General features: G+C 47.1%; 1 protein-coding gene across 2 annotated transcripts; it reads right to left on the bottom strand.

The window, feature by feature from the left end:
* Nucleotides 1-236: 236 nt before the first annotated feature.
* On the bottom strand, nucleotides 237-5,697 carry MMACHC (metabolism of cobalamin associated C). Of its 2 annotated transcripts, none has more exons than XM_042820094.1 (4): nucleotides 5,618-5,697; nucleotides 3,565-3,759; nucleotides 3,078-3,230; nucleotides 237-2,567 (listed from the first exon to the last, which is right to left on the bottom strand). In XM_042820094.1, the coding sequence occupies exons 1-4, from the start codon at nucleotides 5,687-5,689 to the stop codon at nucleotides 2,271-2,273; spliced, it is 717 nt and encodes a 238-aa protein (XP_042676028.1). In that variant the 5' UTR covers nucleotides 5,690-5,697; the 3' UTR covers nucleotides 237-2,270. The 2 variants fall into 2 exon arrangements, with proteins under 2 accessions (XP_042676028.1, XP_042676029.1); XM_042820095.1 differs by having other exon boundaries at nucleotides 237-2,564.
* Nucleotides 5,698-13,761: the final 8,064 nt, after the last annotated feature.

Raw genomic sequence — 13,761 nt, 5'->3', positions numbered from 1 at the left:
AAGATCAATGCTTATTAGGCTTCATTCCTGATGCGCTGTGTTTCAGTGTCCCAGGTGAGCTGGCCTTAACAGTTCACAGCATCTTAAGATCTGTTTTTCTTCTCAGATGCTGACTTTTGAATGTCTGATGTAGTTCAGTATTATTTGTGTGGTTAAATACACGGCAATCAATTTTTACTTTAACATCCTTAGGGCTCCACAAGTCAATCATTGCATAGCTTAAAAACACTCCATTCTCAGGATTATTGCACCTTTGTACATTTTATTAACCAAAATACCACGTATGGGAAATAAATTACAAAAAATTACAAAGAAATTGCTACAGTAATCTCTTTAGTGAGTGAAATAAGACAAAATATTTAATATTTGTAAGAAATCAACCAAAACCATTTTTTTAATCTTAAACCATTATGTAAAACTATAAATCAAGTTCCATTCTCTATATACCCTTCTCAGAGAATCACTGTTTATCCTTCTAAGAACATCACTGTTTGTCCTTCTGAGAGAGTCAATATTTTATGTACATGACTACTATGAAGCATCAGCTCAAGTCCCTGTTAAATTCCAGTTGACTTGGGAGCCTCAGGAAGGTTAACCAACATTTCAACCAGAAGTAAATCTGTAACAAGCAGCATTTAAACAATTGAATTTAATTATTTTGTTTAGCTTAAAAACAATTATTATTGTCAGCTGTGTGCTGAACAAGGCATGAAAGTAAACAGCACGTTTCTGTAACAGCAAACACTGAACAAAGTCAGTGATCACAGGCTTGCTGCTCTGTTTACAGGAATAACAGGCTAGTTATGCTGAGTTTGGATTTTGCTGATTCACTATACAGACTACAAAAAAGTCCACCAAGCGTTGACTTACTGTGAGGGCAGCTTTAGTGCCAGGGTCTCCAAGAGGGAAGGAGAGCCACAAGGCAAACTGAAGGGCTCAGTTCTGCATGGCCATGTTGGTACCAAAGGAGGAGAAGTGCTCAGTGCTCTGCAGCACTGCGCTGCAGTAAAGTAACAGAACCTCCATCGTTCAACATCAACAGCGTCCATTCTTGTACTGTCATTGTAACGAGGTGTAACTTCTCTAAGGTAAATTAATTCTTCATTCCCCTGCCACTGTGACCTATGAACAAATCTAACACAACAGTAATCTTATTTAAAAACAAACAAACAAACAAAAAAAAGTTTCTCTGGAAATGTATTAACCAGCAATGTGAGGGGCATTTTGGCTGAATTTTTCCCTGTTTTTTTTCTCTGCTTGTGTCTAACTGCAACACTTCATGTAATGGTTTTTACATGCATGCAACTTCATGATCTCCTTCATCTAGAAATTACAACAGGAAGCTACAGTATTACAGCTGTGGTATTACTGACATGGCACGGGAAAGTACTTTAAATTCTCATCCACCTTTGAAAAAGGTAACAAGAATTGACTTTTTTGTTATTTATCTTAGTGTAAAAGCCAGGCATTATGCAGCATCTTCCCCAAGATTTTAGCAGAAGTTGACCGTGGGTGAATAGGAAATGTATCACTTGAGCTGTGACCTTCACTCTGTCCCTTTGCCTTCCACAACTACCCTGAAGAAGGAGGCTGCTGCTGTTTGCTGTCTTTTGCTCGCTCCCATTTCCTGCACAGGACCAGGCAAACTAATGAAACAGTCTCTGGAGAATTTCCTTTTGGGGGTTAAGGAATGGAGATGTTACAAGATTTCTTGTTTAAAATAAGCCAGCTTCACGAGAAGTGAGGGAATGCAGAAAAATGTTCTTCTGAGGACTGAAAACATCCATTCCCTAGAGAGAGTTACAACACAGGGCAATGAAATGCTGGATACATTTGAAAAGTATCGGCCTTGAGTTCAAACAAAAATTATTTCAGAATGCAATAGCAATAAATAACTTTTTAACTCTTACATAAAACAAAAACACTGGGAGAAGACATTCTTGAGGGAAAAACATAACTTTTGCAAAAAGCAGCACAAGTTTTCCCATTGCCAGGGTGTCTCAACTTTGCCCAGGCAGATAAATGGGTATCTTAATGGGATTCCCAAAGATCAGCATCAGCAAGGGAACTGACTGCTTCCACCTTCCCCCAGACCGTAAGTGCCACGATGCAGTGTTCCTTCTGTATCTGACAAGCTGAAGTTTGGATTGAGATGCTGTACACAACGCTTGGATTTTCAGTCCCTATCAGCACGTCTTCCTCCTCAGCAGCATGGAAGAGGTGCTGGTGAATTCCACTTCACCTGTGCCCAGCACCTTCATGGAACCACATTACTCTGTGAAATGTGTCAGCCCCAGCAGCCTGAATCTTTCTGCTGGAGGAGTGGAAAAGTAGGTTTTCTGCTCCTCAGAGTACCTTTCCTTCACTTCAATGATATCCCTGTAGCGACCGTCCCGCCAGTGGAAATTGAACAACTCCAGCAACTCTGTTCTTTTCTGCTCCGTGCTCACACAGTCAACTGGAGCAGGCTGTGCCAGGAATGGTACCTGAACATCTGGGAACAGCAGGAGACCCCGGATAGCAAACCAACCACCATACTTGGGATGGATACATACGCCAAAGATCTTCTGGAAGTGAAAAAAAAAAAGATCTAGGATGTCTCACTCTGGTAATGGTTAGAGGTCAAGCGATTTCTTACGCTTCTGGCTCCCTGTTGGAAAGTTATTCAGGGAAGAAAACCCTTCCCTGAGCACATGGCACTTGGTTTCTATTTTCCTATGCCCACACCCAAACCATACTGTGATGTAGGGAGAGGTCTCTTTGAAAATGTAACAGAGATTGACTAGTGCTATTTTTTGCTATTTACAATGCTACAGTCAGCAGGTCTTTAACACTGAAGTGTATTCTTCTAAGTAGGCTTAAGAAATAAATATTCTTCTCCATTTACACATCCCTCTAACACACCACGGAGTTTTGGCTGCCTCTGACTCTTGCCTGAAACTGTTCATTTAGCTACACAGCTATGTGGATCTGGACTTTGTATTTTCCTGCAAGAACAACTCATCAGTAAAAATAGTTGTATGATTTGGCGATAGCCGTTTGGTGTCTTTTCTTCTCAGATTGTGTCTTTGCCTCACCTTCTTCCCCCAGGGATCAAGCTTCACATCCTTCCTCTGGTAGTAATATGCAGCTCCAGCAACATGAGCAGCTGTTTGTGCCAAGAACTTGGGCCTTCGGCTCGGCAGTATCTCGTAATCAAAAATGACATCCACTTTCTGGTCAGGGAATATCTGGGGAAAAAGAAAAAAACATCAGCACAGACCCATAGAAAAAGATTTGTTGTTATAGAAGCACTGGATACTAGCAAATCAGGCACAGTGAGAGGCCTGCACATTCCACATCCTGATATTGAACTCTGTCAGCATGGTCACACCTTTGGGTGTTGAACTCTGACCGTAAAGCATCCTGCATAACTACAGGTTGTACTGGCAGAGACAGAATGTGAATGATGCTTTGCCCTTTTCAAGAGCAAGGGCAGGAACCCAGAAGGCTTTGTTTACTGTTCAAACCAGCTGGTGGTTATGTGCCACAGTATTAAAAGGAGTCAGCTTTTCAGGCTCTTACCTCCTTCACACTTGATAAATGATGAGACACACACTGATCCACAGGGTCTCTGATTATTTTTAACCGTTCTTTATTCACAAAAGGCTTAAGGGCTTTGTCGAACATTGAGGGCGTGCTGAGGACAACAAAGGCCAGTGTGTCATCCGGGTAGGAGAGATGGAAGGCTGGCTGGAGAACTGCATTGTACCATCCAACCTTTAGCAAAGAAAAGCAAATCTCCATTAAAACAGGGACACCACTCTTTTGCAAGTGGATATGCAAAAATTTTTAAAAAGAAAAAAAAAGCCACTTTAATTTGCAACCCAGATATGCAGCCGGCCCTGGGCTGTCCCTTCACACCGAGTGCTTCTGCATACTGGGATTTGGTTTCTGGAAGCTGTACCTTGATGTGAAGGATCTACTGCATCCAGCTCATGACTGCCCTTTCTATCCAGCTCTGCTCAGAAACCATAGGTGGAGCAACTGAGCAACCATTCTCTCCATGGTTAATCAGATGCTTTGGTTTAGATAACTTCTACAGCTGTTTTCTCCCTTACTTGGATCCCAACTTGGACACATTTCCTACTGCTTGTCCAGCTTCTTAGCCTGTCTGTGACCATCAGCTCAGCCATCTGTTTGAACAGGACTCACTTTCACAGCACACACCCACTGTGCCAGCAGAAGCAGATTCATCCTGAATTCAAATCCGGCATGCACACATCCCTGCCTGTAGGAAAAATCTCACAGAACCTCTATCCCACAAAAGCAGTCCTCTCTGAATAGCTGATCCCCAAAAGACCTCAAAGGGCTTTTAACAGCAGGAGACCTCGTAGGAAATAAAGCACAGGGCTACAGTTTATAATCAGCAAAAGAGCTGAAGCTTCCAAAGTCCTTTTCTGCTTAAAGCCAATGAACTGTAGTGAGATGGTATCAGTTGCAATTAGCTGTGTCCACTATAGGAGGGGCACTGCGTATTTCTTCACCAGGAAGCATTTACGTGTGGAAGGAAAGGCAGTGAAGCTCCCAGCAGTGCCAGCATCCCCCAGCACACCAGCTGTGCACACACTGTGACACAGAGCATCTGGAAATTTCTTTGCGGGCCTGGATTTAGCGCAGCCCACAACGAGGGGTCAGGCCAGGAGGAGGTGGCAGGAGGATGTGAGAGGACAGGGCTCAGGGCAGCGGCTGCCTCACAGCACCATCTATTTGTGGGTTACAGTGCCTGCTCCCTTGGGATACCACAAAGACCAGGTCTGACATTCAGTGACGTGGCTGTGGTATGAAGCCCTAAGCTGCAGGACACTGCTCACCTCTGCGTGTCAGTGGTGTGAATTTGAAAGGGACATTAGAGGTGACGCGAGCAGCCAGTCCTGCACATACATAAACACGAATGCAAACTCAGTTCACTATACAGATGCATTTTCACATCGGCCTCAGTGCTGACTCAGTTCTGTGGCTCTTGTTCAAGAAGCTGAATTCAGATGCTAAAGGAATCGCAGAGATGTGAATCCAAGGTTTGCTCATTTCCCAGTTCACACCACTGACTGCACCAGGGCAAAGCTTGTGACAGTTACACCTAGAAAGAGATACAGTGCTGTAAGCCCAGCACGGAGCTCAGCACACGGGCAGTGCAAGAGGCAGACAGCGATACGGTGCACACACGGATCTGCATTCACGAACCCACGCAGCAGTCGGCACTTACACAGCGGTACGGTTCTGTACTTAGATTAAATTTTAAACCTGCTCGGAGGACTTTAACCCCGTCGGTTTGGAAGCACTCTCGTGCCCTCCCCCGGCAGCACAGGGCCAGCAAGGAGGCACCGAGCTGCTCCGCTCCGCGGGGTCACGACACGGGCTCCCATCCCCGCACCGTGCCGGCACTGCCGCCTGCTGTCGGCCGGGAGGAGCGCGGCAGCTGCCGGCTGACCTTCACCGGGGGCGGCCGCCCGCACGTCCCCGCGCCCCGGACTCCCTCCCGACCTCGCCAAGCACCCCGCGCCCTGGGCGGCATCTCTCTGCACGACGCCAGCGAGGGTGACGTCACGACGACCGCACGCCTGCGTGACGTCAGTACCTTGAAGGCGTGCACCTCAAAGCCGAGCGGGCCCAGCGCGCCGCGAAGCCGCTCCGCCACGCGCTCCTCCATGGCGCGCGGAGCACCGCGGGAAGGGTAGTTCGGCCCGCCAGCAGCGGGAGGGGCGAAGCCGCGTCTCCTAGGAGACGGCCGCCCCGGGGCACCATGGGAGTTGTAGTGCGCTGCCCGTGGGAGCGCCGCCATTTGCAACCCGTGTGCGCTTTATAGTTCGAGCGGGGAGTCTCATTTCGCTTCCAAAAGGTGCAAGTGTCCTTTGTGGAGCTGTAGGCGCTGCCTGAGGTGGGTTCTGCAGCGGCGCAGACTTTCCCTCTTTGCAGCCCTCACCAATGGCTGTTGCTCTTGGTCTCCGGTGCGCCCACCCGTGCTATGAGGGCTGCTCCACAAGCGATGCCGGCGCGCACCTGGAGGCGGGTGCCGGTGGTACGGCAGCACAGGCTGAACTTCCCGCCCGCGTCCCGTTCCGTGTCGTTGTCGTACAACAGATGGCAGTAGAGGGGCGGTCTGACAGAATGGCGTGGTGCGTCGTTTCTGGTGGAAATGCACAGCTGCTGGTGGAGACTGTGGTGGGAAAAGAGTGTGTTGTAGCTGAGTATTTGCTCTATCAAATAGCATTCTTGTGTTCTTTAGAGCTGTCGTGTTTTCTATGGAAATAAATAGGAGGCATCACTTTCGGAGCAACCTACATATATTGCTCTATATTATAGTATTTCTCTTTCTCCGTAACAAAGCCCTGCCTGGCCGTGTGGGCAGCTGCTCTGTGTTACGCCTTTTTCTCTTTCTATCTGAATCTATGTATCCTCTGCAGCTGCCTGGCTCTCTACCATCATACCCAGCCTGAGATCTGGGCTTCTTACTGTCATCTCCATAGCAGCTTCCCATAACCTTCATCATTAGCTCTAGTGTAGTCTTTTCCTGCTGTTAGTCCTGAGTTCTGCTTCAGATCTGCCAGATCTCTGGGATGGTCTTCAGATATACAGATGTCCTTCATGGGGCTCCCTTATGCTAGAACTCCAGGAGCTGTTTCTTGTAACCGTGCCCTATGTAGGAGGAGGACTGAAGGGTTACATCTATCTTGTTTAGAATTAATTTTTCTTCTTCATGTTTTCCCGTATTTCCAGCTTTCTGGCTGTGTTCTTTCCTGCACTGATTCTCAAGCAGAAGTCTGCTGTGACTCCACGCTGTGCTCTGGGAGAACTGTGGGAGGACAGCATGTGTGCAGCTTGCCTGCAGGCTCTGCATCCATCCCTTGCCTTTGGGAGAGCTGTGGGCGGATTTTGTTTTGTTAGGTTTTGCCTGGCAGCAGAGATGGAAAATCAGATGCATAGTATAGCTTAGCCAGAGCCTTTTTGGGGGTCTTGGTGAAGAGGGCAGTTAGGTGTTTTCAGCACATGTATCAGTGAGGAATAATGTAAATGTCCTGATATAGCAGCTAAAATGGAGTAGGTGATTTTTTGAGTTGTTGCAGAAAGTGGATGATCTTTGCAAAAGGGAGAATTGGAAAAGATTTGATAGAAGAATAGGGAAAGAAGAAAGCTGAAGGTATGAGGATACAGGCTGAAATGAGAGAAAGGCCAACAAATGGACTGTATCTTCTGCACCGAGCAGCACGTTACAGCCCTGGAAGCCTCCAGCTGCAGCAGGATACTTGCACAGCCACATGGGGCATAGCGGATACATCTCTGGGGATTCCAGGGATTCCCAAGTCTGTGCAGCTCCTGGCTTCAAGGGGAATATCTGCCTGGGAGCTGCAGGACTGTGCCACAGCTGGCTGCTTGCTGCTCCCAGCTCCGGCAGCACAGCCGCTGCCTCAGCCAGCTCTCATGGGCCCTGCGCTGGCAAGCTCAGAGGTGCTGAGGTCTGGTCTCTCATCTCAGAGCCATTGTTTGCCAGCTTCCCATATGGTGCCCTTTGTACCTGCCTGAGGAGAGTATTTATCCTGTGGGGCACAGGTAATCTCTGTGGCTGGCGTGGTTCTGTTTTTGCTGATGCTGAAGGTTGTAGATTTGTCAGCCTTGTGAGGCGAGGTGTTCTTTTTAAATTCTGAACTGGAAAAGCTCCACATGGGTACAGCTTGAGTGTGTGTCCTGTCTTGTGCAGGACTCCTGGCTGGGTGCAGGCAAACGTTCAGCCCTGAGACTGGCAGCAAGGAGGTTGAACGGCAGACTAAGAGACATACCCTGAGAGTTAGCACCTTCAGCTAATTCTGTGTGGGTGTTGTGAGCACTTGCTGTTCCCTTCCCGGCTGTCCTTAGAGCTGAGCTGACAAAATCTGAGTTGGCTCACTGGTTCCCCTAACCATCTCACTCCTCCCTCACATGCTCTGCTGGTGGGAACTGAACTTGTGTCGCTGACCTCTCCTAGCTTGGGCCCTGCTCCCCCAGCCCCTACCCCAGGGCCCTGACTGCTCCCTGGAGATAAGAGCAATGTCTGAGCTTCCTTGTTGAAGATCTTTAGGTCTTTCTGACCCTGTTTAATTGTACCCTTCTCTGCCTGACCCCAGCTGCCCTGGGAGAGCTATCAGCTGTCTGAGTGGTCACAGGTCGAGGTAGAGATTCATGTCATTGCCCCCAGAGTTTGCTTTCTCATGCAGCCTCATGTTATGGTAAAAAAGCATCCAGAGAACAAGCATCAGTATTCAGGGAGGAGGGGAAGCAGTGATGTCATTTGGAGGGATTTATGTCACAGGTGTATATATATACATTTTATTTTTAGTAAAACCACAACACACCCATTCATCTCCCTCAGGCTGGGCTGCCATTGCATGGGCAATAGCGTGACTGGGTGTCGTCATGTAGTGTTCACACAAAAGGAGCTTTTATTCTCTGTATTCTCCAGGACAGTAAATAAATATCACCAAGCCACAATGCTGTATTGCCTGTAGCATGAGGGATTTTCCTTCTGCTTTCCTTCCAAAGCTTCTGAAACCTCTTGCTGACCCAGTGAAGGGGCTGTTGCCCTGCATTAGGCAGGAACACAGGGCACAAATCGTGGCAGTTTGGTGACTGAGATGGAGTTAAAGAGTATCTTACTTCCTTGTTTGCTTTTCTGATCTTTCTTGCTCGTGACCATAAGCGTGTGACTGCCTGTCTTTATTAGTAGAGAAGCATTAGTGCACACTGAGCGTGGAGGTCAGTGCAGCTCTATTATTAGGTTTTCTTCGATAAAGGATATTGGATCAATTTGGTGGGATGTTTAATGCAATAACGGAACTTCACTGCAGTTCTCATGGTTAAATATCTCTTCCCTCTTTCTTTCTAGAGGAGCCTAAGGCCTTCCCATGTTATGTCACACTGTCATGCTGTGATTTCCTGGGATGAATTTTTGCTGTCAATACCAGCATGAAATGTGCCCACCCCTCTGCTGTTTCCTGCCCTGGCCTCATGGCACACTGCCTCAGGAGCTTCTGCCGCTGCCGTTGTTGCGCTGTGAATCTGATCAGAGGGCTGAGCTGCTTCTAACCAATGTATCGTTGTTGGTTTTGCTTTGTTTTGTTGTAATGCGTTTCCCAGGGCTGGCCCAACTAAGATAACAGGACTGGTACAATAGAGATAGTGGGGCTAAGTGGGGGGGGAGGTGTTCTGCTGCCAGATGCTTCTTCTGCTGAAAACAGAACATCTGGGATGTGATATTTTAACCTTCTGGTTTAGTGAACTTGTCAGGTGAGGTGTCCTGTTCCTTCCCAACACAGTCTGGCTCCTGCACTGGAAGTGTTTGCCATTGTGACTGTGGCTTGGAGCAGAAATGAGCTGGCCTAGGCTTTGTGTTTTACTCCTGCATGATTTAGTTGGTTGGGGCCACTGGTGTCAAAGACAGATGAAATCTGGTCCTGTACATTTTTCCTGCCAAGGTTTGTGTATCATGGGATTTGCCATCTGCTTTATGCCATTGCTTGTGCTTGTGCAATAAAAAAAATGCAATTAAATGAGAATGGCAGCAGTTTCTCCATATGATAAGAGCTGTCAGAAAAGGTGGGCAGTGGAGACTTAGGTTCAGCAGCTTAATCTTTGAACTGCTGCTTCCTTTTTTTTTTTCTTTTTTTTTTTTTTTTTCAGGGAGAAGCAGGAACTTGCTGAGAGGCAAAGTGGTTTTCTCCATCTTTGGGTGGGAATTCTATCTCAGAATTCAAGTTCAAAGACCTCAGCTCCTGTGGGCTTTCCAGCACTGCAGAGACTGACGTGCTTGAAGGTGAGTGAAGTGCCTGCACTCTCAAGGCTTACGGATGTTTGTCACAATAATGCAAATGGTGGGGTCTACAGAAGCTTTTCATGTCTGCTATTCAGGACATTCCAGAGTTCATACAGATGATTTGACGAAGGCACTTGCTGTGTCCAGTACTACTGCTGAGGGTGAGCATTAGGCACGTAAAGGCATGAAGGCAGCGGGGTTTGGAGTTGCAGACTAGCATTCAGGTCACAGCTAAACCTTTGCTCTGGGCTCTGCCAAGGACGGAGGTAACGTGTGTGCGCCTGTGTCTCCTTTCATCCTCCCCCCATCTAGTGTCAGGGCAATGTAAAGCTGCGTGTGAGGGCCAATTGTGATGCTTATCACTTCCTCCGGCAGCTCCAAGGTACCACTCTTTAATGTGGCTCCATCTTTGTTTTGGTGCTGACATGCAGCCAGTGAGATTAGGAAGGTGGAAATAGCTTGCTTCATAAAGGTTCATCTCTCAGCCTCTTTATCCTTTTGGATTCCTGCCTTGCTTTTAGGATATAAAACCTCCTTGTGTTTTCATTAACGCTCAGCATTAAAGGAAATCGGGAACAAAGGGCTAATGTTCCTTTAAAAGAAAAAATTCATGCCCTACTTTAGTAAGATGCTTAAGATTCTTGTGAATGGAGGCTGTAAGGCATATTAAACTGCCTTGTGTTCTGTTTTCCCGTTTTACTAATCCTGCTGACTCAGACTTCACTAGCAAACCAGCAACAATTAACTGCTTTGTAGCTGCAGTTGTAATCTGACATCTCTAGATGTCAGGTTGTTGTGAGGACAGCACCTAAGGAGCTGCCATGTCATACCAAGGGGTCAGATTTTTTCCTTCTAGCATTTATTCTGAGGCGCGTGCCAGGTATGGACTCATGTGCAGCTCTTTGCCAATCAGATGCTGAAGCACCATCCTTCCTTTAATAGTGCTTCTCTGTCATTGTATCAGTAGAAACCCCGACCAGTATTACAGAAGGAGCACCCTGTAGCTGTGTTGATACATGGACATCTATTTTAGTTTGAACTCACATAGTATTTGGGGATGATATTTGGTATTTCTTTGTTTCAGTAGAAGGTGAATGAGGATGTTTTTGTATTAGAATTTGACAGAGGTTGCAGTCCACACTGAGTCAGCATTTGTTCTTGGGGCACATGGGGTAAGGAGTCTGAGGAAGGCCCATTCCTTGTTCTGGTGCTGTAGGCTGTAGAGATATCTCCATACTGCATCTTGAGCTGGAGGAGTGTGTGCAGGAAAAGAGGCCAGAAATACACTGGAGCAAATGACCTCAGCAGTGACCTGCCTTGCCTGAACTACATCTGTGTGGCCTTTCATATTGATCCGAAAAAGCCTTCTTTAATATAGAGGATGGAGAGAACTGCCTCTTCAGTGGGGAAGGTTGTCTCCTGCACATGGGATAGTGCAGGAACAGATCTGTGGAGTTCCCTTTGATGCCAACTTCTCAGTCAGTATGAAAGGCATGGGAATGTGGCACAGATTGAGGAAAGTGAAGTGGGCACAGCAGAGCTTAGTTAAAACTGGTTAGAAAAGCAGAGGTTGGTGCTGCTAATCTGAGAGCAGCAGATAACGGGTTGGAACCAGAGCACAGACAAGCCTGGGTGCAGAGGCAGCAGCTGCTTCTGTGGCCTACATCTCACTCAGTTACACCAACAGTGGCTTTTGCTTTGAAGCTGTCTGAGATCAGTTAGTCTTCTCTCACCAGGGAACAGCTGCTTCCCAGAGTTCAACTCTGCTTCTTACAGTGGACCTGAGTATGTGAGCAGCTGTTAGCAGGTCGTGGTGAGGATATCAAGGGCAGCTTGGGTGGCTGGAATGTCAGGACAGTTCTGTCACTCGCTGTGGGCACCAGGTAGGGCAGCAGGAGAAAGTGAGCCGTTGTGCCAATGCCTCTCAGCCCCTTGTTAAAAAGGAAACAGGTTTCCTTTCTGCTAGCCAGCCACAAACAGCCTTGTGCCCAACCACCTTCTGCATGAAAGGTTTGAGATCCTTTAAAAAAAAAAAGTGAAAATGATTTTCCATTCCCCAAGGTTATCAACGAGGAAATGGAAGCAATGAGGCCAGTGGCTTGTTCCCCGTGTCCCCACATAAGACCAGAAGGCACAGCCAGCATTCGCAGTTGTCCCTGGTAAAACTCTTCTGAGTCAGAATCAAATGAATCCCCAAGCCCAGCTGAAAGGCATGCTCCACAAACCATGAGCCTTGCCTTGTTCCAAGCAGAGCCTAGAATTCTGCAATTCAGACATAGCAGCAGTTTGTAGGAGTATCCCAAAGAGGGCTGTGACTGCTCGTCGTCCTTCCTGCAGCTCCCAGGAAAGACCAATGTAAAGAAAACCTTTCCATGTCAGTCTGTGGCAACTGGTGTGTCTAATTTCAGAGCAGAAGTACTTCTGAAGGAGAGAGGATTAAAACAGGGGAGGGGAGAAGTTCCCCTGCGGGAGATTGTCAACAGATGTTCCATTATAGTTCAAAGAGCCTTAGCAAAAGGCTTCTGCTGCAGGGATGTATTAATTCTGGGCAGTTCATCACAGGGAGACCTGTTTTATGGTTGGGAGGATACCTGTGGTAACTTACTGTGCTCTTTCTTTATTTGAACTGTGGGTGGGGGATTGGGCCTACCTGTAAACAGAGAAGGAGCTGAACAGTAGGAACAGAAACACGCTTATTTTCTTGCAGCTGTGACCACTGCTCGTCTGATCAAGATCATGCTGGTTTTGTGGTTCAGGGAGTTATTTGGCTGATGGGTCTTTCAAAAGAAAAATAATTGCAGAGGAACTGAGGCTAACCATTGTTGAACTGCTGGTGCATGAGGAGCAGACCTGGGCTAAGGATGTCTTTCAAGTGTATTTATTAGGCAGGAAGTAGGAATAAGCACGCGGAAGGCTGTGCAGGCTGCCTGCAGATCAGTGCATTGATCACTTTGTCTTCAAAACGCACATATCTGTCAAGTTTGACACCGTCTGGCATCCTGTGTTTCCCTTGTGTTAATGATTGCTTACAAAAGCTTATTAATGAGAGATCTGCTGTGGCAGAGGATGTCGTCTGCAAGCTGTGTATCCCCAGCCACAATGGAAATGTCCCATTCTGGCTGCTGCTGCTGCTCTGCATTCTGACACTGTCCTCAAGCTGTGCTTTGGGGAAGAGTTGGTTTTCTCAGATCTGTGAGGAAACAGCATTTGTGCATGGAAGTATAACCATTCAAATACGGTTGTATGGGGAAGCTTGAAGACTTTGATCATCTTACAGAGTTCTGGAGAATTACCAACAAAACAAAAAAACCCACAGTTTAGGAAGCCTAATATTGACAGGAACTCTCATGTTAGTAGTCATGGTCTTCCAGCTTTGCTTACTGCTTGGTGACAAATGAGCAGGACCATATATTTGGCTGTTTCATGATCAGGAACAGTATGATTTCTTTTGGCTTTGTGGGGAGTGGAAGGGAGGACTGTAGAGCTCACTCTGCAGCAAAGCAGAGCAGCAGTTGGATGGGAACATTTCCGGCAGGGGTTCAGTAGGCACACTTATTAAAACTCATCTCTCTTCCCCCATGAGAAATCTGCATTTTTACTGAATTTAGTTATAGAAATTGAATATAAATAACTCCTGCTTCCTTCCTCAGTATTTGGATTAGGCAGTAGGCATTTTCTGTTCTCCCCTGAAATACAAGGAGAATGCTGCTTGGCCATGGGCTGAAAGCTTCCCAGGTTGTGCATCATTTCATAGCCTTCATTACTGCAGTGTACTGCTGTGCCTCCCTGCCTTGCTGCTGCACTCCTGCTTCGAGTCAATGCAACACTTGCACTCTGCTCTAAGGGGTGGTAAGAACAGGGCTGTTATCCACCCTTCCAACCACGAACCAGGGGAGGGAAGGAGAGAAGGGCAGAGAGAAGAAGCCCATGGAACGGGT

The sequence above is a fragment of the Centrocercus urophasianus genome, unplaced genomic scaffold, assembly GCF_019232065.1.
Source record: "Centrocercus urophasianus isolate 14NV4802_14NV808 unplaced genomic scaffold, USGS_Curo_1.0 seq_18, whole genome shotgun sequence".
Classification (NCBI taxonomy): domain Eukaryota; kingdom Metazoa; phylum Chordata; class Aves; order Galliformes; family Phasianidae; genus Centrocercus; species Centrocercus urophasianus.
This window is presented reverse-complemented; position numbering and strand designations above follow the sequence as displayed.